This window comes from Lotus japonicus, chromosome 1 (genome assembly GCF_012489685.1).
Source record: "Lotus japonicus ecotype B-129 chromosome 1, LjGifu_v1.2".
Lineage (NCBI taxonomy): Eukaryota > Viridiplantae > Streptophyta > Magnoliopsida > Fabales > Fabaceae > Lotus > Lotus japonicus.
In genome coordinates this window covers 97,601,141-97,622,222 of record NC_080041.1, presented here as the reverse complement: position 1 = coordinate 97,622,222, position 21,082 = coordinate 97,601,141, and the positions used below count along the sequence as shown (strand labels likewise).

Sequence of the window (21,082 nt, the reverse complement as noted above, 5' to 3'; positions counted from 1 at the left end):
AACTGATAACAAAAAATACGATATTTATAAAAATGAATTGTGGAGTTGTTTATTTGAATTTGAAGGACATGTAAAAAGACAAAAAAAAATGAGACATTTCAATAACCAATCAATTTTGGTCATGTAAGATTTCTCACTTTTCTTTTGCGTTTCATTATTTTATTTAAGATGGTTGTAGAAGGATAAATAATTCAACTTTTACACATCTTCTGTGATAGGAAAGAATTTATGGATTATAGAGAGTACCTTATTTGTTAAATTCAAAAAACAGAATTGCACAACTACTATAGTTACAACTACTATATTTCAATGCATGTTCTTTCACATAGAAAAGCTCCATTACTTATGTTATCACCTATTTGAACCCAAACAAACAGACCACCAGTGAAATTCCTGCTAATACTTGTGATAGGGAAGAAAAAGTAACAGCACTATAAATTACAAAAGAAATATCATTGCACATAAAGTATATATACACAAAAACCAGACTTATGCTTGTCTGACAAGAATCAAGAATGTTGGAGGTAAGTTTGTGTGTTATTCCTAAGAAAGCAAAAAGAATAACCTTTGAAGTGTTTATGACTATACATTGTATGCGTTTTCTTTAACTATCATGCATTTCAAAATTGTGTAGCTTCTACTTTCTAATATACATACATATCATCCTAATGGCTAGGAGAATAAGGAAGACTCAAAAGTAATCAATTCATCAAATGGTAAGATTCTCCTTCATGGCCAGAAAAGATCCAACTATTTTTCCTCCCACATCAGGGAACTCTTCATGGCTGGGAAGGGATCTGACTTTTCCTTTTCGATCGACTTCAACCGGGTATTTTAGTAGATGCCCTCTCATCTCTGTTGCTTCATTTGCTGCAAATTGTTTCCAGTTCATTTCACCCATTCCTCTAATCTTTCGAACACATTCAAGGCTCTCTGGTTGCAAGAAGCAGTCATCAATTGTTCCTGTATGTTCTGCCCAAAGTGACATCCTGTATCCATGGATCTACATAGTATAGTTTCATAAAGAATTGGTGTCAGATTACAATACATATTTGATGGATTCAAATTTTAAGACATGTGTGCAGAAAAATGAATATCAAACTACATTCATTTTACTATGCCTATGCTTGCATAGCCGGTCTTAAACCCGGATAAAGGAGGTAGGTTGTATCAGGTCCTCGACAGCTAACGCAAAACTGAACGCTATTTTTAATATGGATCACTAGTCCATAGAGCTGACCCAACTTAGTAGGATGAGGCTTTGAATAAATGAAAGTAATTAACCATTGCATGCATTCAAAATCTCATTCAAGAACTCAAATATAATTTTGATTAGTGTTTTATTTCTGATGATAGCAAGTTATCCTGTGCATTGTAAGCATAGGTTTTGAATTTTGATGGCAGTGAGTTATCTATCCTCCTTGGATAGTTGTCTCTTGATTAGAATTTAATGAAGGGGAATTCAATCATTTTCACACGACAGCTAGATATTTAAATAATGATGTTTTGCAGCTTCATCCTTTCTTCTTAGTGTCATAAGTAAAACATGAAACTGGTTATATGAACAATAGCTTAGTAAGCAAATATCAGTAGCCACCAGTAATGTGAGAGAAGGGCTTACTTGTCCATGTGGACAAGAATGCTTTCTTGCCCAGGTATGATGAGGTTGGTAGGCTCCCATTGCAATCTCACTGTCCCTTGTTCCTTCCATAGAGCGTTGGTTGATGTTTGCAGACCCCAATATCACATATTCATCATCAACTATCATGCCTTTTGAATGAACATAAATCATGAAGCGTCGGCTATTTCGGCTAGCTGCCTAGAAAGAAAATTGCATTCTTTCATTAAGATTGCATACCATAAAAATCATTATCATGGTGTTTACAACAACCACCACAGATATGGCTTTCAGAACAGTTATAGATTTGAAATGAAAACTAAATAGGAACTGTTTTTTAGATCAGTTTTTCATAAGAATACCTATCAAACACGGGAAAGAGGGTGTTAGTAACATACTTGTGGACTATTTGCTGGGGGAGGATTTCCTGACACGCTGACATTTTCATACATATCAATGGCCTCTCGATTGCCAAGACAGAAAAAGTTCAAATAGTCTTGAGGAGAGAATGCTGCTTCAAGCCCCATCTCAACCAAAGCCTTGTAAATTGTCTCATACATCATTTGCATTGTTTTATTCTGCAAAAGTTTAATAAAATAAATCCAGATCAATAACCTCACAGTAGTTTGGAATGACGAAGCAATTATATGTAAATGGAAAAGATAAAGAACACAACTAGGGATGTCAATTGGGTACGGGTGGACATTGTTAGGAACTATGATCCAGCAGCTGGCCCAAGTGAGTCATTAGTCCATGTGGGGTCGAAGCCCAAAGAGTGGAAGGTATACTCTAGAAGGGGCAAAAGGGACAAAGGGAGTAGTAACTAACTAACAACACAGCTGGTGAGCTGGTGAGAGAGAGGGGAGGTAGGATTGTAATCCATTCCATAATATAAGGAAGGTAGTGAGAGGTAGAGAGGGGATTCTGGAATCATTGAGCGTGTAGTAATGGGTAGGAAGCAATAGCTTCCTATAGGAGCTTGGCTCTGGTCAGTCTAGGAAAGGCTTTTCCTTCTCTGTAACGATTTCCAATTCATCAATAAACAATCCTGATTACTGTTTCATTGCTTTCAGTTCTATTTTATGTTTTGGGTTTCCATCAAATTGGTCCGACCTACCGGATTGATTCGCCGGAACCAGTGAATGCCACCCAGAAAATCCAAACACACGACAAACTCGATGGAAGCAAAGCTTGATGCTCTTGAAGGCGAGCTCGCTGAGATGCGAACGTCGCTGGTAGCTGTTACGACGGCGATGAAGGATCTTCCTGCATCGTTGATTGCGATGATGGAACGATCGTTAGGAAAAATGTCACACAGGGAAGATGCAAGTGCAAACCGAGACAAGGGAGAAAGCTCAAGCGCTGAGGTTCCTGAGCAACCTGAAGCGAACGGAGGAGGACCACGAACGCAACCTCTACACGGCGATGCGTTGGCGGAGTTTCGCCAGTCAGTAAAGAAGGTAGAGTTGCCGATCTTCGACGGGAGAGACCCGGCGGGCTGGATCTCACGCGCGGAGGTGTATTTCCGTGTGCAAGAGACTTCACCGGAGGTCAAGGTGAGCCTCGCTCAGCTCAGCATGGATGGACCCACCATCCATTTTTACAACTCTTTGCTCGAATCAGAAGCTCCCCTGACGTGGGAGAAGTTGCGTCAAGCTCTTCTGGAGCGTTATGGCGGTCACGGCGACGGTGACGTGTACGAGCAATTGACTGAGTTGCGTCAGAAAGGTACGGTGGAGGAGTACATTACCGAGTTCGAATATTTGACGGCCCAAATCCCAAAATTACCTGAGAAGCAATACCAGGGATACTTCTTGCATGGTCTGAAAGAAGAGATACGGGGAAAGGTGAGGAGCTTGGTGGCGATGGGCGGAGTGAACCGCTCAAGATTGCTCTTGATCGCTCATGCGGTGGAGAAGGAAGTAAGGGGTGAAGCCGGGTCGGGTTATAACCGTAGTTCGAGGATTGGTGGAGCGGGTTTTCGGACTGGCCCAACGGGGCCGGGTCGCCCGGGAAGCACCGATTGGGTCTGGGTCAAAGGCACTAAGGATAATGGGCCCGCGACTACTACTAAACCAGTTTTTGGTGGCCCAAAAGGAGACCCCAGGGCAACAACAGAAGCTAGGAGGGCCGGTCCACGTGACAGGGGTTTCTCCCATCTCACTTATCATGAACTATTGGAGCGGAAACAAAAGGGTCAGTGCTTCAAATGTGGAGGCCCTTTCCACCCAATGCACAAGTGCCCCGATCGTCAACTCCGAGTGCTGCTCGTCGAAGACGGCGACGATGACGCCGGTGATGGGAACATTCTCGCCGTAGAGATGAACGAGATGGAAGACGAGGTCGATGGTGAGCTAAGCATAATGAGTTTGTGCAATCTCGTCGACCATGGTGAGCCGCCACAAACCATGAGGCTACAAGGAAAAGTGCGAGGGGTGCCCGTGCTCGTGTTAGTCGACAGCGGAGCCACTCATAATTTCGTTGACCACAAGGTTGTGCAACGAATGAGCTGGGAAGTGGAAGACACTCCACGGATGTCCATCAAGTTGGGCGATGGTTTCCAGACTCACACCAGAGGTAAGTGTAAGGAGCTTGACCTGGAGATTGGGGATTACAAGTTCTCGTGCACACCCCATTTGTTTGATCTGGGAGGCCCTGATATTGTGCTGGGAATTGAATGGCTCAAGACGTTGGGAGATACAATTGCTAATTGGGGAAAGCATACTATGAGTTTCTGGCACGGCACACAGTGGGTCAGGCTACAGGGTCTTAGTGCTGGCGGAAGTTCCATGGGGGCGTTGCAGAGCATCCTGAGAAGGTCTGACCTTGACAGCAAGCTAGCGTTTGGACTCTTGGAGCACCGGCATGAGGTTCCCAAAGGTCAGCATCTAGAGGCAGCGCAACAGGAAAGCTTGCAGAAGTTGTTGCAAGAATATGACAGTGTGTTTGAAGCTCAGGAGGGGCTACCCCCGAGTCGAGGCAAAGAGCATTGTATCAACATAAAGGAAGGGCAGGGACCAGTCAACGTCAGGCCATATCGTTATCCCCATACCCATAAAAATGAAATTGAAAAGCAGGTTCAGGAGATGTTGTCAGCCGGCATCATACGACATAGCTCAAGCGCTTACTCCAGTCCAGTGCTCTTGGTCAAGAAGAAGGACCAGTCATGGCGTATGTGCGTGGATTACCGCGCACTCAATAAGGTAACAGTCCCTGACAAGTTTCCCATTCCCGTAATTGAAGAGCTGCTCGATGAGTTGAATGGTGCTAAATTTTTCTCAAAGCTTGATCTCAAGTCAGGGTATCATCAGGTTCGCGTAAGGGCAGAGGATGTGCATAAAACGGCATTTCGTACCCATGAAGGGCACTACGAATTCCTCGTAATGCCGTTCGGTCTCATGAACGCACCATCGACGTTTCAGAGTTTGATGAACGCAGTTTTTCGTCCCATGCTCCGGAAGGGAGTGCTTGTATTTTTTGATGATATTCTAGTGTATAGCAGCGACTGGGAAACGCACCTATTGCATCTTGAGAAGGTCTTACAACTCCTCCAACAGCAACACTTGACAGCAAACAAGAAGAAATGTCAGTTTGCGCAAGACTCAGTTGAATACTTGGGGCACCTGATTTCAGCACAGGGAGTGGCAGTTGATCCGAGCAAGGTAGCGAGTGTCAAGAGTTGGCCCGTGCCCAAGAATGTAAAAGGGGTGAGAGGTTTTCTTGGATTAACCGGTTACTACAGGAAATTTATTCGGGATTATGGGAAAATAGCAAGGCCACTCACAGACTTGACAAAGAAAGATGCTTTTCAGTGGGGAGCTGCAGCACAAAATGCATTTGAAACTCTAAAAGGGAAGCTCACAACGGCCCCTGTGTTGGCACTTCCAGATTTTGAGAAAGAATTCCTAATTGAGTGTGATGCGTCAGGGTGTGGCCTCGGGGCGATTTTGATGCAAGACAAGAAACCCATAGCATACTATAGCAAGGCCTTAGGACCACGGAATCTCGCTAAGTCCGCCTATGAGAAAGAGCTTATGGCAGTAGCTTTGGCGATACAGCACTGGCGTCCTTACTTATTGGGACGGAAATTTCTTGTGTCTACTGATCAGAAGAGTCTTAAAGAATTGCTCCATCAAAAGATTATTACTGGGGAACAACAGAATTGGGCCGCGAAGCTATTGGGGTATGAATTTGATATCGTTTATAAACCTGGGAAGTTAAATAAGGGAGCAGATGCGCTATCGCGCGTTGGGGAATATGGTGAGATCAGGACCGTGTGCACGTACCCGCGCTGGGAAGATCACCAGTTGATAGCAACAGAGATTCAGCAGGATGCAAAACTTAAGCATGTGATCATGGAGTTACAAAATGACCCATCAACTCATCCGGAATTCAGTCTACAGCAGGGAATTCTGTTGTACAAAGGGAGGCTGGTTTTGTCACACACTTCCTCTCTAATTCCACAGATGTTAAAGGAATTTCATACCACCCCACATGGCGGGCACTCCGGATTTCTCCGCACCTATCGGCGGCTCGCGGCCAACATCTATTGGGTAGGCATGAAGAACACGGTGCAAGAGTTTGTTCGTAGCTGTGATACATGCCAAAGACAAAAGTACATGGCCTCATCGCCCGCAGGCTTGCTGCAGCCTCTACCCATCCCAAATCAGGTGTGGGAAGATCTCTCGATTGATTTCATAACTGGCCTACCTAAATCCAGGGGATACGAGGCAGTGCTAGTGGTCGTGGATCGCCTATCCAAGTTCTGTCACTTCATTCCGCTGAAGCACCCCTATTCTGCGAAGAGCATCGCTGAATTGTTTGCCAAGGAAGTCATACGTTTGCATGGAGTTCCCTCATCCATTGTGAGCGACCGGGACCCAGTATTTATGAGTCATTTCTGGAAAGAGCTTTTCCGGTTGCAGGGCACACAGTTGAATATGAGTTCCGCGTACCACCCCGAATCAGATGGACAAACGGAAGTCGTAAATCGCTGTTTGGAAACGTATTTGCGTTGTTTTTCGGCTGATCAACCTAAAACGTGGGCAACTTGGATCCATTGGGCTGAGTATTGGTTCAATACATCTTACCACTCAGCCACACATATGACCCCGTTCGAGGTTGTTTATGGACGCAAACCCCCAGCAATCACACGCTGGGGACTCGGGGAGACCAGGGTTGACGCAGTGCAACGTGAATTGGTTGATCGAGATGAGGTTCTGCGCCAGTTGAAGGCACAACTCTTGCGAGCCCAGGGTCGAATGAAGTCACAAGCTGACACTAAGCGGGTTGAAAAATCATTTACTGTCGGGGAATGGGTCTTTGTGAAGCTTCGCGCACATCGTCAACAATCTGTAGTAACCCGGGTTCATGCAAAGCTGGCAGCCCGATACTATGGGCCTTATCCTATCGTGGCTCGTGTGGGTGCGGTGGCTTACAGGTTACGTTTACCAGAAGGATCGCGAGTTCATCCTGTGTTTCATGTGTCATTGCTCAAGAAGGCGATTGGGGACTACTCTGCAGAAGCAGATTTGCCAGATCAATTGGAGGGAGAGTGTGATGACAAGGACACACCCGACACTGTTTTAGCCACTCGCATGGTGAAGTTGCAGGGTGACACCATTCAGCAGCTACTAATTAAATGGCAAGGCAAAACTGCTGAGGAGGCTACCTGGGAGGATGCCCTCACCATCATGAGTTTATACCCAAACTTCAACCTTGGGGACAAGGTTGTGAGTTCAGACGGCGGCATTGTTAGGAACTATGATCCAGCAGCTGGCCCAAGTGAGTCATTAGTCCATGTGGGGTCGAAGCCCAAAGAGTGGAAGGTATACTCTAGAAGGGGCAAAAGGGACAAAGGGAGTAGTAACTAACTAACAACACAGCTGGTGAGCTGGTGAGAGAGAGGGGAGGTAGGATTGTAATCCATTCCATAATATAAGGAAGGTAGTGAGAGGTAGAGAGGGGATTCTGGAATCATTGAGCGTGTAGTAATGGGTAGGAAGCAATAGCTTCCTATAGGAGCTTGGCTCTGGTCAGTCTAGGAAAGGCTTTTCCTTCTCTGTAACGATTTCCAATTCATCAATAAACAATCCTGATTACTGTTTCATTGCTTTCAGTTCTATTTTATGTTTTGGGTTTCCATCAGACATGGATAGTATATACCCACCACCCGCTCCACATGTAAAAATTTATATCCATACCCGCTCCATACCCACATGGATATCCATTTAGTGGGTTTTAACCGGATTTTAAACTATCCGTGGATATCCATGGGCACCCGACACCCATGAACATAAATGAATTCACATATATTTGTTCAAAAGAAAATTATGTTAAATATAAAATTTAACATTGGACTTTACAGTCAATCAATGTGTAAGGGAAAATACTTCTTTTCTACTCTTTTTTGGGTCTAAGGGCTTCTTTTTACCATTACCATTGTATAAGTTTACTTGAAAGAGAACTATAACTCAAACATAAATTCATTAGATATTTAATATACATCTATGTATATACATATAAAAGATATTTTAGTATTTTATATATCGGGTGGGTATCCGTGGGTATGGATACATCAATATCCGTACCCGCCCCATTAATAAATGGATAGTGAAAATATCCATGAAATAAATCCGTGGATACCCGTGGGCATGGGTAATTTTACCCATAGCGGGTTTTTATCCGCGGGTATCCACGGGTGTGGGTAATTTTGGCATGCCTAAACACAACCCAGAGTGAACAATTTCAAATGCCAACCAATTCAAAAGTTCAATCAAATACTTTCCAAGATTTTTTTTGTACTTTCATGGAATTGAATTCGAATGATACATACTTGCCAAAATAGAATCCTTTGTGTGGCAGCCCCTGTAGGAACACCCTCTGGCCACATTGGTATAACAATATATACTGCGAACCTCTCATTTGCTTTTATCTTTTCAGCAATCTTTAGAGCAATTTCCATTGGGATTAAATTATTAGCACCTGCCAAAACATGAAGTTTAACATTAAAAGTTGGTCATCAAAATAAATTGATGTGGCACCTCATTCGCAATGCCTTTATCATCCAGTAAATGATAGAGATCTATTGATATACGCATGTATCATACACTTGTATTATGTACGTGATTATTATCTTTAGTCAGTTATGGAGTGGTAAGAATAGGTTAGCTTTGCTGGCACAGTTAGATACTTATTAGTTGTATTATATATACTGCTGTGTAAGTTATCAGAAGATATGGAATGATGCAATTCTTCATACACGGACATCCCTATGATTTATTTCTCAATGAGCATTTTCAGGAAAACATGAAACAACATGATCTATTGATTATTTTATTTTTTTTAGAAAGCAAAAGATTATATTAGCAAAAGGATGAGAGCAAGACTCTCAAGGAAGACAAGAAGCGCGCCTGATCTACTACAACAAAAAAGAGCAAACCACCAAAGAGAGAAAGAAAGACCCCCAAGAGCCAAAGGAAAACAACCAGACAAACCCTAAAGCAAAAACCCACCCTATACAAAGAAAAAAGATCAAGGAGCAAAGCCTAAAAGAAAAACCATAGGGGAACAAGCTAAAACACCAAAAGCTCACAATCAACAGCCAACCATAAAGAAAAGCAGCAGACACATCAAGAACCCCCATAACTCTGAAGTGCTTCCTCATCGGTCCTGTTGAAAATGACTCCAAGCCGTTTGCCGAGCAATATATCCCTTCAAGCTCTTGTCATGACTCCAATTGATCCAACAGCCTCAGGAAGTATCAGCGACAAATCCTTTGCAGGTACCACAGCTCCAACCTCCTTCTTCCTTCCTCTTATGTTGATTTTCTTTCGTCGACCTCTCCTACTGTGCACCATCCCCTCAAGAACACCCGATGGTCCTACCTCCACACCCTCACCATCAAGAGGATCCAAAGAACACTCCGAGTCAGCTAACGTCTACTGAAAGAGAGGATTCAGGTGCAAAATGACCATCCCACCGGGAACTTCGCAGGGAGAGGGGGTGGCCTAGGCCCCAAAATCCCCAACACCTTTGGCACCCCCTAGACACAGAAAGGGGGTGCAAGGAGGAGTTCCCGCCATCAACCGAGCAAACCCTGTCCATGCCGCTAGCTGGAGAAGAGAAAGGGACCTGCAAACCAAAGCCATCAACTTCCACAAAATCCCCAAGTCACAGCCCAAGGACCAAATTTCCGGGAATAGAACCGCAGCAGGATCCCCAGGCACCGAAACCGAGGCTGAAGAAGAAGCACAGACCATCCTCACCTCATCTTATGAGAAGGGAGCCGAGAGAGGATCCTTACCATTCCCCAGAAGAACACCCTCACCAGCATCAAAAGAACGGAAGTCCTTCAAAGCCGAGGCCTTCCCACCATGGTTCCCAGCAGCAGAGCCGAAACCAAACTTACCGGGGAAGCGAGCTAGGTTGACATTGACAGAAAGTGACGCACTTTCAATCAGAACACCGTCCAGGGCATTGATGGCCGCCGACGCATGATTCCAGAGTGAAAAATGAACAAACCCAAACCGAAATCTCCTCCCAAGTCCCAACCTTCTTGAACCTTTGAACAAAGACTTTCAACAGCCTTCCATAAGATGCAAAAAGCTTCCTTACCTGATGGTATCCCACAGAATCAGCAATGCCATCAACGAAAAGGGTGTTGGAGAGAGATCTGCCCGCACCTCTGGAACCTTGCAGAGAATCGATCTCTTCACCCACTGGGTCACCTTTACTCGCATCGACTCCACCAGAGGCCTGGAAAAGCCCAGCAGGACGGCCTCCACGACTGAAACCTGCGACTACCAACGCCTTGCCAGCCACACGCTGGAGAAGACGAGAGACATCAGATAGAAAACGCAGACGGCGGGGCATGGGCCCTGAAGGCCGCAGCCGCCACCGTGGGATCTGGTTGATGAAACCCGAGCGGAGAGGAATTGGGAAAGTTTCCCGAGAGCCTTTGATGTATATAATCCCACCAAGAAAGCATAACACACATCTGAAGATTGTTTTTCCATATGTATTTATAGCTTACTTAATTAAATTAATGAAAGACTAATTCTCCATGCTGGACTCTAGATTGTGATTACTTATCCATACCAAAGCTGAAATACTATGCTAATTTTATGTTCTACAAAATCTTCAGGATAGCATTAATTGCAGTCATTGAAGCATAAGCAATAGTTTTATAAATAAAGAGGAGTGCTATACCAAGATCTTTATGTTGACTCCAATTGTAAGAAGACCCGATGAAATATTGATTCTCTATATAAATGTAATGTTGTGCGGCACGAATGGCCTTCACATATGCTGTATGTATGCTCATGTCAATCAGCACATTCTTCCCGCATACTAGGTTCTGTCAATATATAAATAGCATTTTACTTTCGCATAGTACATGTAACACAAGTAGTTTGCAGTTTAGATAAATTGAAATCAAGCATGAAAAAGAAAAATCAAAATACAGTTTTGTTCACCTTGCCAGATGCGTCTCTGGGATCTTTTGGAAACCCCTTCACAGAATTTGAATCAATTGACCGGAATATCTACACTCCAGAGTAAACAGAATCAATAATTTCATTTTTGAGTAAATGACGAAATCATTGCCGAGACAATCAAAATATCTATTTTGTATTATATAACTAATTACCTGAATATGCCAAGCTTCAAGATCATCATCACCAGCACTAGGAGTATCATTTATGCCAATAACATCTGGAATTCTTTCCAGCCTGAGCAAAGCATCATCATAGGAAATTTTCAATTTTTTAATCCCATGCGGTTTTGAAGCTTTTAACCAGCGCTCCTCGAAGTTAGTTAAAACATCATAAGCTGCTGGGCCATCAATTCTAGAATGCAAGTCATGCCATGGCTCCCGTGGACAACCACCGACATTACCCTGCCATGATATAACATCACAAATAAATTGATCTGCTTTTTAAAACAACAATATTTAGAAGTGGCAGCGTATTGGTTTTTAGCTACAGGTTCCATCATGATTTGAATTGTTTGACTTTTAAGCCTAATAATTATATACCCGAACATTTTCATAAATTATTTTCAGGAAGATTTTAGATGTGCAATAGGGGCTGGTGAATAGGACTAATTTTTTTAATAATAGGCTTAACATATGACAGGCAGTGCTAATTTTGCACTTGGATGCATGCTGCACTGAAAACCCACACAATAACATACAACGCTAAAACCAATCTGTTTGATCTTCCCTATACAAGAATGCAAAGATATTTCTTGATTATGCTTTCATTTTGTCTAGAACTAATTAAATTTGGATTTATACATTTTGTAGTTAATTTTTACAAATGCTTCCATTCATCTTTTCTTATCAAATGATTGATGGATAACTCTAGTTACTCTTGATCTAGCAACAAAGTAGAGTCTGAAATAGATGATTACCGTGAAAGTAGGGTTGTGATAGTCATCCTTATGCAGCGTCTGCAATGTCCTAAAGAGAGGATGGTGAGGAGTATCATATCGCCCATCACATAAATCAAGTCCACCAACAAATGCTACAATTTTTCTTCTGTTACTTCCAGCATCAGCATCCACAATTACAGTTTTCTGATGATGTGTATATATTGTTCCTACTTCCTGATGAGAAGAAGACAAAGAAAATCAACATAGAACTCTGATACCAAATTTGTAGAAGTATGTGATGACATATTGAGAGATATAATGCAGATAAGTAGGTGTGCCCACTAGGGCGGGCAACCTTTTTTTTTGGTCCACCGGTGCACCAGGGTTAAACACCATTAGATCTAAGAATCTTGGAATATTCTTTAATTGAACGGTTAGGATTCGAAGATGATTAAAAGGGCAAAAATGAAAATTGACAACCCCTCCTCTTTCTCCGTTCCCTGTTCCTGGTGTCTTCTCTACCCATTCATTCAGAAGCATCTTTACTTTCTTCCTGGTTTGAGAAACAGTGAGCATCCAAGTTCATACATCATGATCTATGACTATGCACTTCCAAAAATTCTTACATCAATCACACAACACCAGCAATTGCAGAACTCTGAACAATGCATTCATGATTTTAAGTTACAAATTCAGATCCTAGTAGCAGAAAACGCTCATATTGCGACAAATTCCATAATAGTAATAATCAGAGAACACATAAAGATAATGCAAAGCAATAGTTTAAAAGAAAAACAAGCGATTAACAGAGGGAGGGGGAGAGAACTGACGGAGTTTCTTGGGGAAGCGAGGGCGGAGGTAGACGGAGGAGTGGAACTGAGGGAAGGGAAGGCGGAGAAAGCGGAATCGGTGGCTAGAGAAGAAGAAGAAGCCATTCAATTGAAATCAGGAATTTCAGAGAAATGAGATTGAAAAACGATGGAAGAGTCAATGGATCGAATGCTACACCAACTGTGGTGGTTGAGCGGATGTAGAAAAAAGAGGGTTTGGGTTGCCACTGCAGAAAATAAAATAAATCTCAAATCAATGGAAAGATCCCAGATTTGCAAGCTCAATCACTCTTCTTCACAAGATGATCAACAATTAACCAGGTGAGAAAGAAAATCAAAAAATCATTCTGGAGCAAATACATATTTGTAAGGCCCATGAGTTAGAAACCGAGAAGTCAACATTCATGAACAGCAATGGAAAAATCCCAGATCTGCAAACACTAGCAACCACCGCGGCATATCTAATCGCCGATGACATCTCCGACACCTAAAAACCCAGATCTGAAACACAATCTTCATCGTATCCCTTGCTTGGTGGTAGAGAAACCTGGGATTGTTGAGGGAGGGTACCAGGGTAAAGTGGAAGGGAGAAGGAAAGGTTGGAGAAAAGTCTAAATTATCCCTCTGGTGCACCGGTGGACCAAAATGTTAATTCCCCACCCTAGTGGGCACCAGATAAGTATATGAAATTGAAGTTTAATTTGCTTTATTCATCAAAATTTAGGATAAGTTTTACAAAAACACAATATGAACAGTTGATACTTGATAGCCTTTGTAACAAAACAACTTTAGTAAAGAAACTCTCTTGAGCTGAAGTTTTAAGTTCTTGCATTAGTAATTTGCAAAAAATAATATTTTCTATATGCAGCACATTCCATAGGAAGAAGGAACATGGATTCTTTCAGAAAATTTTACTCTTAAGTATTAGACCGAAATGTAAACATTTTACTTGAATTTGATGAAAAATATTTATGTGTATTTCATTCATAATACTTTTCCAGACTACAATATATATAGACTAACAAAGAGATTAAAACAAACGAAATCTATCTAAACCTATCTCTATTTAAATAGATGCTAATCTAAAATAGATAAACAAATCTTAACTATATCTCTATGAGATAAGACTAATAATAAACTAAATCTTAACAGATATTGAACACTTTGAACACTCCCCCTCAAGCAAAAGCTTACTTAGCTTGAAGCTTGTAACAAATCTAACCCAAGAAGAAAATTATCTTAATAGATATCCCTTAATAATGACGGTCTTGGCGAATCTTTGAATTGAATAACCTTTCAAACTTCTAGTAAATCCATGGCGGCAAAAGACAACTTCTTATACTTGAAATTGAATAACCTTTCGAACTTCTGCTAAATCCATGGGCAGGCAAAAGACAACTTCTCATACTTGATCTGGCTGAAATTGATGCAAGACAAAAACCAATTCTTCTGGAGTGTCGTAGGGTAGCTGAGCCAGAAAACAAGGGCGAAAAACCAGCAACAATACGCCCGAAACAAAACAAGGCTGAAGCAACAACTCACCAACAACAACCACACAGAAATAAAACATACTTGAGGTCGATCGATTGATGGCTTCTAAGACAAACAATGGTGTCAACTTTGACACAGATAACTCTCAAACATTAGAGAATGGGCCAGCGCAACTCGCAGCTGAAGCCCTGAAACCAAAACCAATAACTCTCAACTAGAGAGTGGGTCAGCGCAACTCGCAGCTGAAGCCCTAAAACCAGAAAACCAAACAATCGAGACAAAACAAACGAAGGTGACACTATCACCTTCAAAACCAAATTGCATAAAGTCAGCCAAGATCAATATAATAAGAGCATCTCGAGCAATGAGACGCAAACAACAACTCAAGTCTCAAAAACCAATGTGGAACCTGAGCGTCAAAACAGAGTTAAAAATCTAAACCAAACCAAACCAAACCAAACTTGGCCAACAATGAGAGTTGGCACAACACACGTCAAAACAGAGGATCCTTAAAACCAAACCTGGCTGATACACAAAGAGGACCAGCGAGAACAAAGCAGCGGAGAGAGCGGCGCAACCTGGCTGATACACAAAGAGGACCAGCGAAAACAAAGCAGTGGAGATAGCGGCACCAGCAAGAACAAAGCAGCGGAGAGAGCGGCGCAACCTGGCTGATACACAAAGAGGACCAGCGAAAACAAAGCAGCGGAGATAGCAGCGCGTGGACTTCACACGCAGAGAGATGGGAGGCGCGTGGCTTGGAATCCGGCGGCGGTGGCTGACTGTAGTCTCTAAGATATTTAACAATATCTAACACTTCCCCTCAAGCTAGATCATATATATCATATGCATAGCTTGTAACAAATAGTATTAACTCGAGAAGCCGCTGCTGCCGGAGAGAGAAATTCACACAACACTTCCCCTCAAGCTAGAGCATATATATCATATGCATAGCTTGTAACAAATATAATTAACTCGAGAAATCGCTGCTGCCGGAGAGAGAAATTCACACACAAACGGAGCACACAATGCAATGCGGTAATCAGAAATTGTAGAGACTTAAAATTGCCCTTCACCGCTTACTCTGTGTGAATACTTCACATGAATTATGAAAAACTGATTTTGAGAAATCACCACAGATGTAAGGATCTTTTTGTGGTTTCCACACCGAAAATTCAGCATCTGAAATCACACATTCCAACCCAACAAACAAGGACAACAACCAGAGGCTCAAATAAGAGCAGAAAAATACCACCAAGCAAGACGAACAAACGTACAAGAGCAAGAGGCTCCAAGAACATAAATCCTTATAATCTCTGATTGCAGTAATCAGAGTGCAGAAACAGAAATCTGAGACGCAGCTTCTTTCAATTCCAAAGCCACACATGCTTTAAATATATCTTCAATGGCTTTACTCATGTAGGGCCGGAGGAAATTTGATTCTTCTAGATCTTGAAAAACGTTAGTAACCTTAACTCCATACAGTGATATGGTGCTGCATATCATTGCGGCAACTTCATCAAGGGAATAACTAGAACATTTTCCTTCTCCAACTTTTTCTTCAATTTTATTTGCAGAAGTAACAAAAGAGATAACCTGAAATCACACGATAAAGAGCAAGGGGCTCCAAAAACATCTATCAATACTCTGAATCTAGGCAAAATCGAAAACGGCGGTGAAACAGACCAAATCACCGTGACTGTGGCTGACAAGAACGCAAGAACCAAGAGAACATGGCGAACCTTTCTGTGGAAGCAGCGTCACGAATGACGGCTGGGAAGGCAGCACGTGGAAGGACGTTGATTTGATAGTGGTTGAACATTACTAGGGTTCCAAGACAAAGGGGACCATAATCAGAAAGAAACGAGGCCGTAAGAAAACGGCTAGAACTAACAAGCGGAAGCAATGTACGAAAAATAAATCCAAGAGATTTGGAAAGTCACCATGAGGGGGCTCACGGGGGAGGAGCCCCCTCACAGCGGTAGGATCGAAACTTGCTCTGATACCAACTTGAATTTGATGAAAATTATTTATGTGTATTTCATTCATAATACTTTTCCAGACTACAATATATATAGACTAACAGAGATAAAAAGAAACTAAACCTATCTCTATTTAAATAGATGCTAATCTAAAATAGATAAACAAATCTTAACTATATCTCTATGAGATAAGACTAATAATAAACTAAATCTTAACAGATATTGAACAATTTTTAACTTGCAACACATGCATGCATGAGCACACACTCATGTTGATGCAAAATACCTAGAAGTCAGTTTATAATTAAAAGCATCACTAAGATATTTAGCTAAAAGTCACCGGGATCCAACCAACATCCAACATGAATTTCGTTTTAGAAAAGATGAGATATGACTAGTTGTAGGAAATTTTTCTCATGTTGAAAACCACATGACCTTATGGCTTTGAGCTCAAGATTTTATATATTGTAATGAATCAAGAGAAAAGTAGACAACAAAAGAACTATGCAACTAAAGCTGGATGAACATATCACATTTATAATAAACCGTCATTCCTGACATGAATTTTCTTACCATTTTCCTAGTGAGCAACAACCAACAAAGAAGATATTGAGCATCACTTCTTATACTTCCTAGCCAAATTATACTTTACCTTAGCCTACTCTTTTCTTTTATGTGCCAACCACTAAGACTTTTGTTGCTCAAAGTTGCATGAAAATTTTCTAATGACATTTGTACACTTCATGGGAGGGTATACAGAATAGACAGATATAGATTTTATGAAAAAAGGTTTTTTATTTTTGGAGACATTGAACATCTACGTCCAGTATCCTCATGCTATGGGTTATAGGCAAGCTATCAAATGGGATCACACTGTCAGCGGTGGTAAATGTTTGATAAAGCATACATAATTACCAAATATATCATTATCTACAAGGTTAAATCTCAATAACGCAGAGTTAAAAAAATGAGTGAATGAAATCAACAAGAAGCAGCATTTTAGCACAATATGTTGACAATTGAGGATATAAAAAAATCAGTAAGCAAACTAATTGTCGAACCTAACCTTTTGCTTGATCCAGCTATGTTTTTTTCCAGCGATGCGAGGACAAAGCAGCACATGCACCGAAGAATGCTTAAAAAATCGTCTAGTTTCCTCATCATGAGTTGCCATGACACCATCCTAAATGTAAAGTTCACATGATTAAAACTGAGCTGGAAATCATAAATAGTATACTCATATTGATTAAGAAACTTGTCAAGAACCAATTATCCCAAAAGCTTAAAGCTATTGGGTAAATGACACATGATGATTTTATACTATATTTCTAGCACACCCCCTCACGCAAGAGCCCACTTGGGCTTGAAGCGTGAACAATGCACAGACTCACCTATCATGTGCTGAGATTCAATTTTATATTAGAATAATGAGGGCAACAAGGATCAAACTCTAGACCGCTAAGTCATAGAGGCTTTATACCATGTTAAGAACCAACTATCCCAAAAGCTTAGAGTGTTGGGTAAAGCACGCATGATGGTTTTAAATTATATTTCTAACAAACTAAAATACACTATGTTATCTCACTTGTAATAAGAAAAAAATTCGTGGTCATACATGTATTAGTGCAGGATAAAGAATGGATTTGCTAGCTCACTTATTTTATTTATATTTGCATCTAAACAAGGGCAATAACAAGTTAGCTGTCATGTTTAATATATCAAAAGACAGGTATAAATTGTCCCAAGTCTAAACATAAACAAGTTTTGAAGATATTTAGCTTTGACTTTTTAAAGGCCACCATCTCCCTTCTGCTGCTCACTTACCAAAAAAACAAGTATATCATCCTATCCTGAACAACTTAAGTTTCTGATAGCAGAAAGAAAAATCTAATTCTTTTGATTAACACAGTTCAAAAATAGTTACAATGAACAAGGTCGAACAAGTTTTAAGAAATTGTATTGATAATAAAATGAAGCAAGGTACATTGCTGACAATTTCCAACCGTATCCTACTAGCCCTTACAAGCACGAAAATGCAAGGATGTGTGACAGAACAAATTGCATTACTTACTGTTTTATAACCCAAAATGCTTCTTGATGTAGGATCATCCCAAATAAGGAGAAGCACTCTTACTCCTTCCTGTGACTTTGTCCTCAGGAGATCACCCAAGGTGTAATTTGATGGATAACCAGGAATTTCCCTTACCAATCTAACTTTGTGCCACACTGACCATCCTGTGATATAAATCAAACGCCGAGCTTGACTTATGGCGTCAAAGATGTCCTGCCAACACTTTCCATGCGCATAATACATCCCACTGTCAAGCAACACATTAGGGAGACTTCCATCTGCAACATGAGCATCTTGGTATAGAGTAACAGCTCCACATTTCCTCAATGGAAAATACGTGCCCGGAACACCGATGTATTCAGGCCCTGCTCCAACTCCTTGATGATAAATGCTCAGTTTCTCCATTGGGATGTACTGAATTGACAAGCTCAGGGCAGCACCTTGTTTACAAGGCTTCCCATTACTATTTAGGATAGGGTAGGTTCCTTCAACTTTTGCTCCTGAGTATATTTGTTCCACTGGAATTGCCACAATGCCAATGAGCTGTGAACCCACAACATCACTGTCTTTAACAACAAAGTGCACTTCAGCAGCATGATGTGCAACAGGAACATAGAAATGCTGCATCCAAACAGGATTCTCAGAGTTGCTAATGACAAAAGTCCTCCCGATAACCGCGTTCGATATCGAAATCGACACATAAGGATCACTGGTAATCTTCCTATTCACAGTTCCTTCAATCTTATTACTCACACTACCAGGTAACTTACCAAACATATCCCCCAGTGTCTTGTGAAACATGTCCATATTTGGAAGGTTCTTGGCTTCATGAACCCACATATCTAAATTCCCATGCAGGAGCAAAACTTTCAAGGACCCTTTATTCTGTGTGGGAACAATCTGCAAGCTCTGACTATGCATTGAATCATTAAACGAACCAGAATAATCTGAAAGCTTCGACGAATCCACCCGGGCCGGGTATGAGGAACCCCAACCAGAGAATGAGTTATTAGAATATCCATAAAAGTCCTCTCTCTTCTGTTGCGGTTTTGGAACTGAAACAGAATGAAACAGTGACTGCCCTGCAGGCGCAGGGGGTGATGCAGGAGCAGAAGGCTCATTCTCAGACAACTTAACATTGCTCATGAGATCATCCAAAGGTGGATACACAGAACTCTGAGAAGGCCTGAAATCATGATCACTGGTTTGTGATTGTGATAGTGATAGTGATTGTGATTGTAATGGTGAATGTGATACTTTACCACCTCCTGTGGGCTCTGACCAGTAGGGACCAGAGAAGCTATTGGCATGCAAATTCACACCACCACCACCACCAGGAGGTTCAGAATAAGCCTCATTTTGTTGATAATAGTAATGAGAGGATGGTGGCCCATGTTGTAAACTAGCATGGTGAGAAAGGGTAGGCATGGGAGAGCTATGAGTTTGAGTCCCTGGAGGAGCATGGTAAGGGTATGGGTAAGAGGGGGAATGAGTGTAAGGTGTTTGAGGAAAGTCCAATGGGGGAGCTGAAGGGGGTGATTGTGAATGTGATTGAGAAGGAGGAGGGGGGTAGGGATATTCTAAAGGGCTAGAATATGATGAGGTTGGGGGTGAATGTGACCTAGGAGGTGCAGGGTAGGAATAGTTGAAGGAATTTTGTGAAGCAAAATAAGGGTATGGATAAGGAGCATGAGCATGAGCATTTGGATGTTGATGTGCATATGGATCAGGAGCTGAACCTGGAGGTGGGTATGGTTGATGAGGGTTGGGAGGGTACATATATGGGTTTGGATACCTGTATGGAGAAGAAGATGAACCATAATTATCCATGAAACACAAAGACAATGGAAATTCTCAACACCCTTTTGGGAAAAGATTCAAATTTTGATTTTCAATCCAAAAGGGTAATGAAAAATCATATCAGATTGGAATTTTGCAGAAGAAGTGGATTTTTGCAGTGGTTGAAGAATGATGATGATGAAGATTGAGATTATGATCTAACAAACTGTGTGAGGAAAAATTGGAAGATTGACACGGGGTAGAAAATGTTGGGTGTTGAATCCAATGAAATGAAGAATTCAGGTGAATGAGAAATTTGATTTGGATGTAGTTTCAGACAAAGAAGATTCGGATGAAGGAGGATGAAGGAAACCGAGTCAGTAGTTGACGATGTGGACATTGTCCGCCACGTCACGTTAGAAATTGTGAGTATTAATTCGTATTTCGTAGTGTGTTTTTGGAAAATAATATGTAGAAAATAATATGTAGATATGTAGACATGGCAGATAGTGATGGCAGATTAGATTAAATCGGCTATCAAGGAAAAAGTCATTTCATTCCATCTCATTATTTTTTTATTTTTTTATTTTTTCTTTTCACAAGATTTGAAGTTGAGATTTTTTTTAAAAAAAAATCAAACATGTATCACTTGAACCAACAATCCGTTAATGCTAAAAAATTATGTTAGTTCAAATTGGCAAAAAAATATCTTAAAGAATCATCATATTCTTCATTTTTTTTTGTGAATGGGAAAAATAAACAAACACAACTACAAAGCTAACACATCCCGAGACAAAAGAGAAACAACAATGTACGAACTAGAGGATTATCAAAATAAGTAAAAGCACACTGCTGAGAAGCTTCATAACCCGTCAAGCAATCTGCCAGCTCAGTGGCTGCATCTAGTGTTTAGGTAAACTTTAACTTCAATGATAAA

At 41.3% G+C, this 21,082-nt stretch overlaps 1 protein-coding gene across 1 annotated transcript; it reads right to left on the bottom strand.

Moving 5' to 3' along the window:
- Positions 1-436: 436 nt before the first annotated feature.
- LOC130728182 (phospholipase D gamma 1-like) lies at positions 437-20,549 on the bottom strand. Its single transcript, XM_057579548.1, has 10 exons — positions 18,367-20,549; positions 17,362-17,478; positions 12,032-12,226; positions 11,268-11,516; positions 11,095-11,163; positions 10,829-10,976; positions 8,454-8,602; positions 2,017-2,196; positions 1,622-1,819; positions 437-1,003 (listed from the first exon to the last, which is right to left on the bottom strand). The coding sequence occupies exons 1-10, from the start codon at positions 20,194-20,196 to the stop codon at positions 710-712; spliced, it is 3,429 nt and encodes a 1,142-aa protein (XP_057435531.1). The 5' UTR covers positions 20,197-20,549; the 3' UTR covers positions 437-709.
- Between the last annotated feature and the right edge of the window lie 533 nt (positions 20,550-21,082).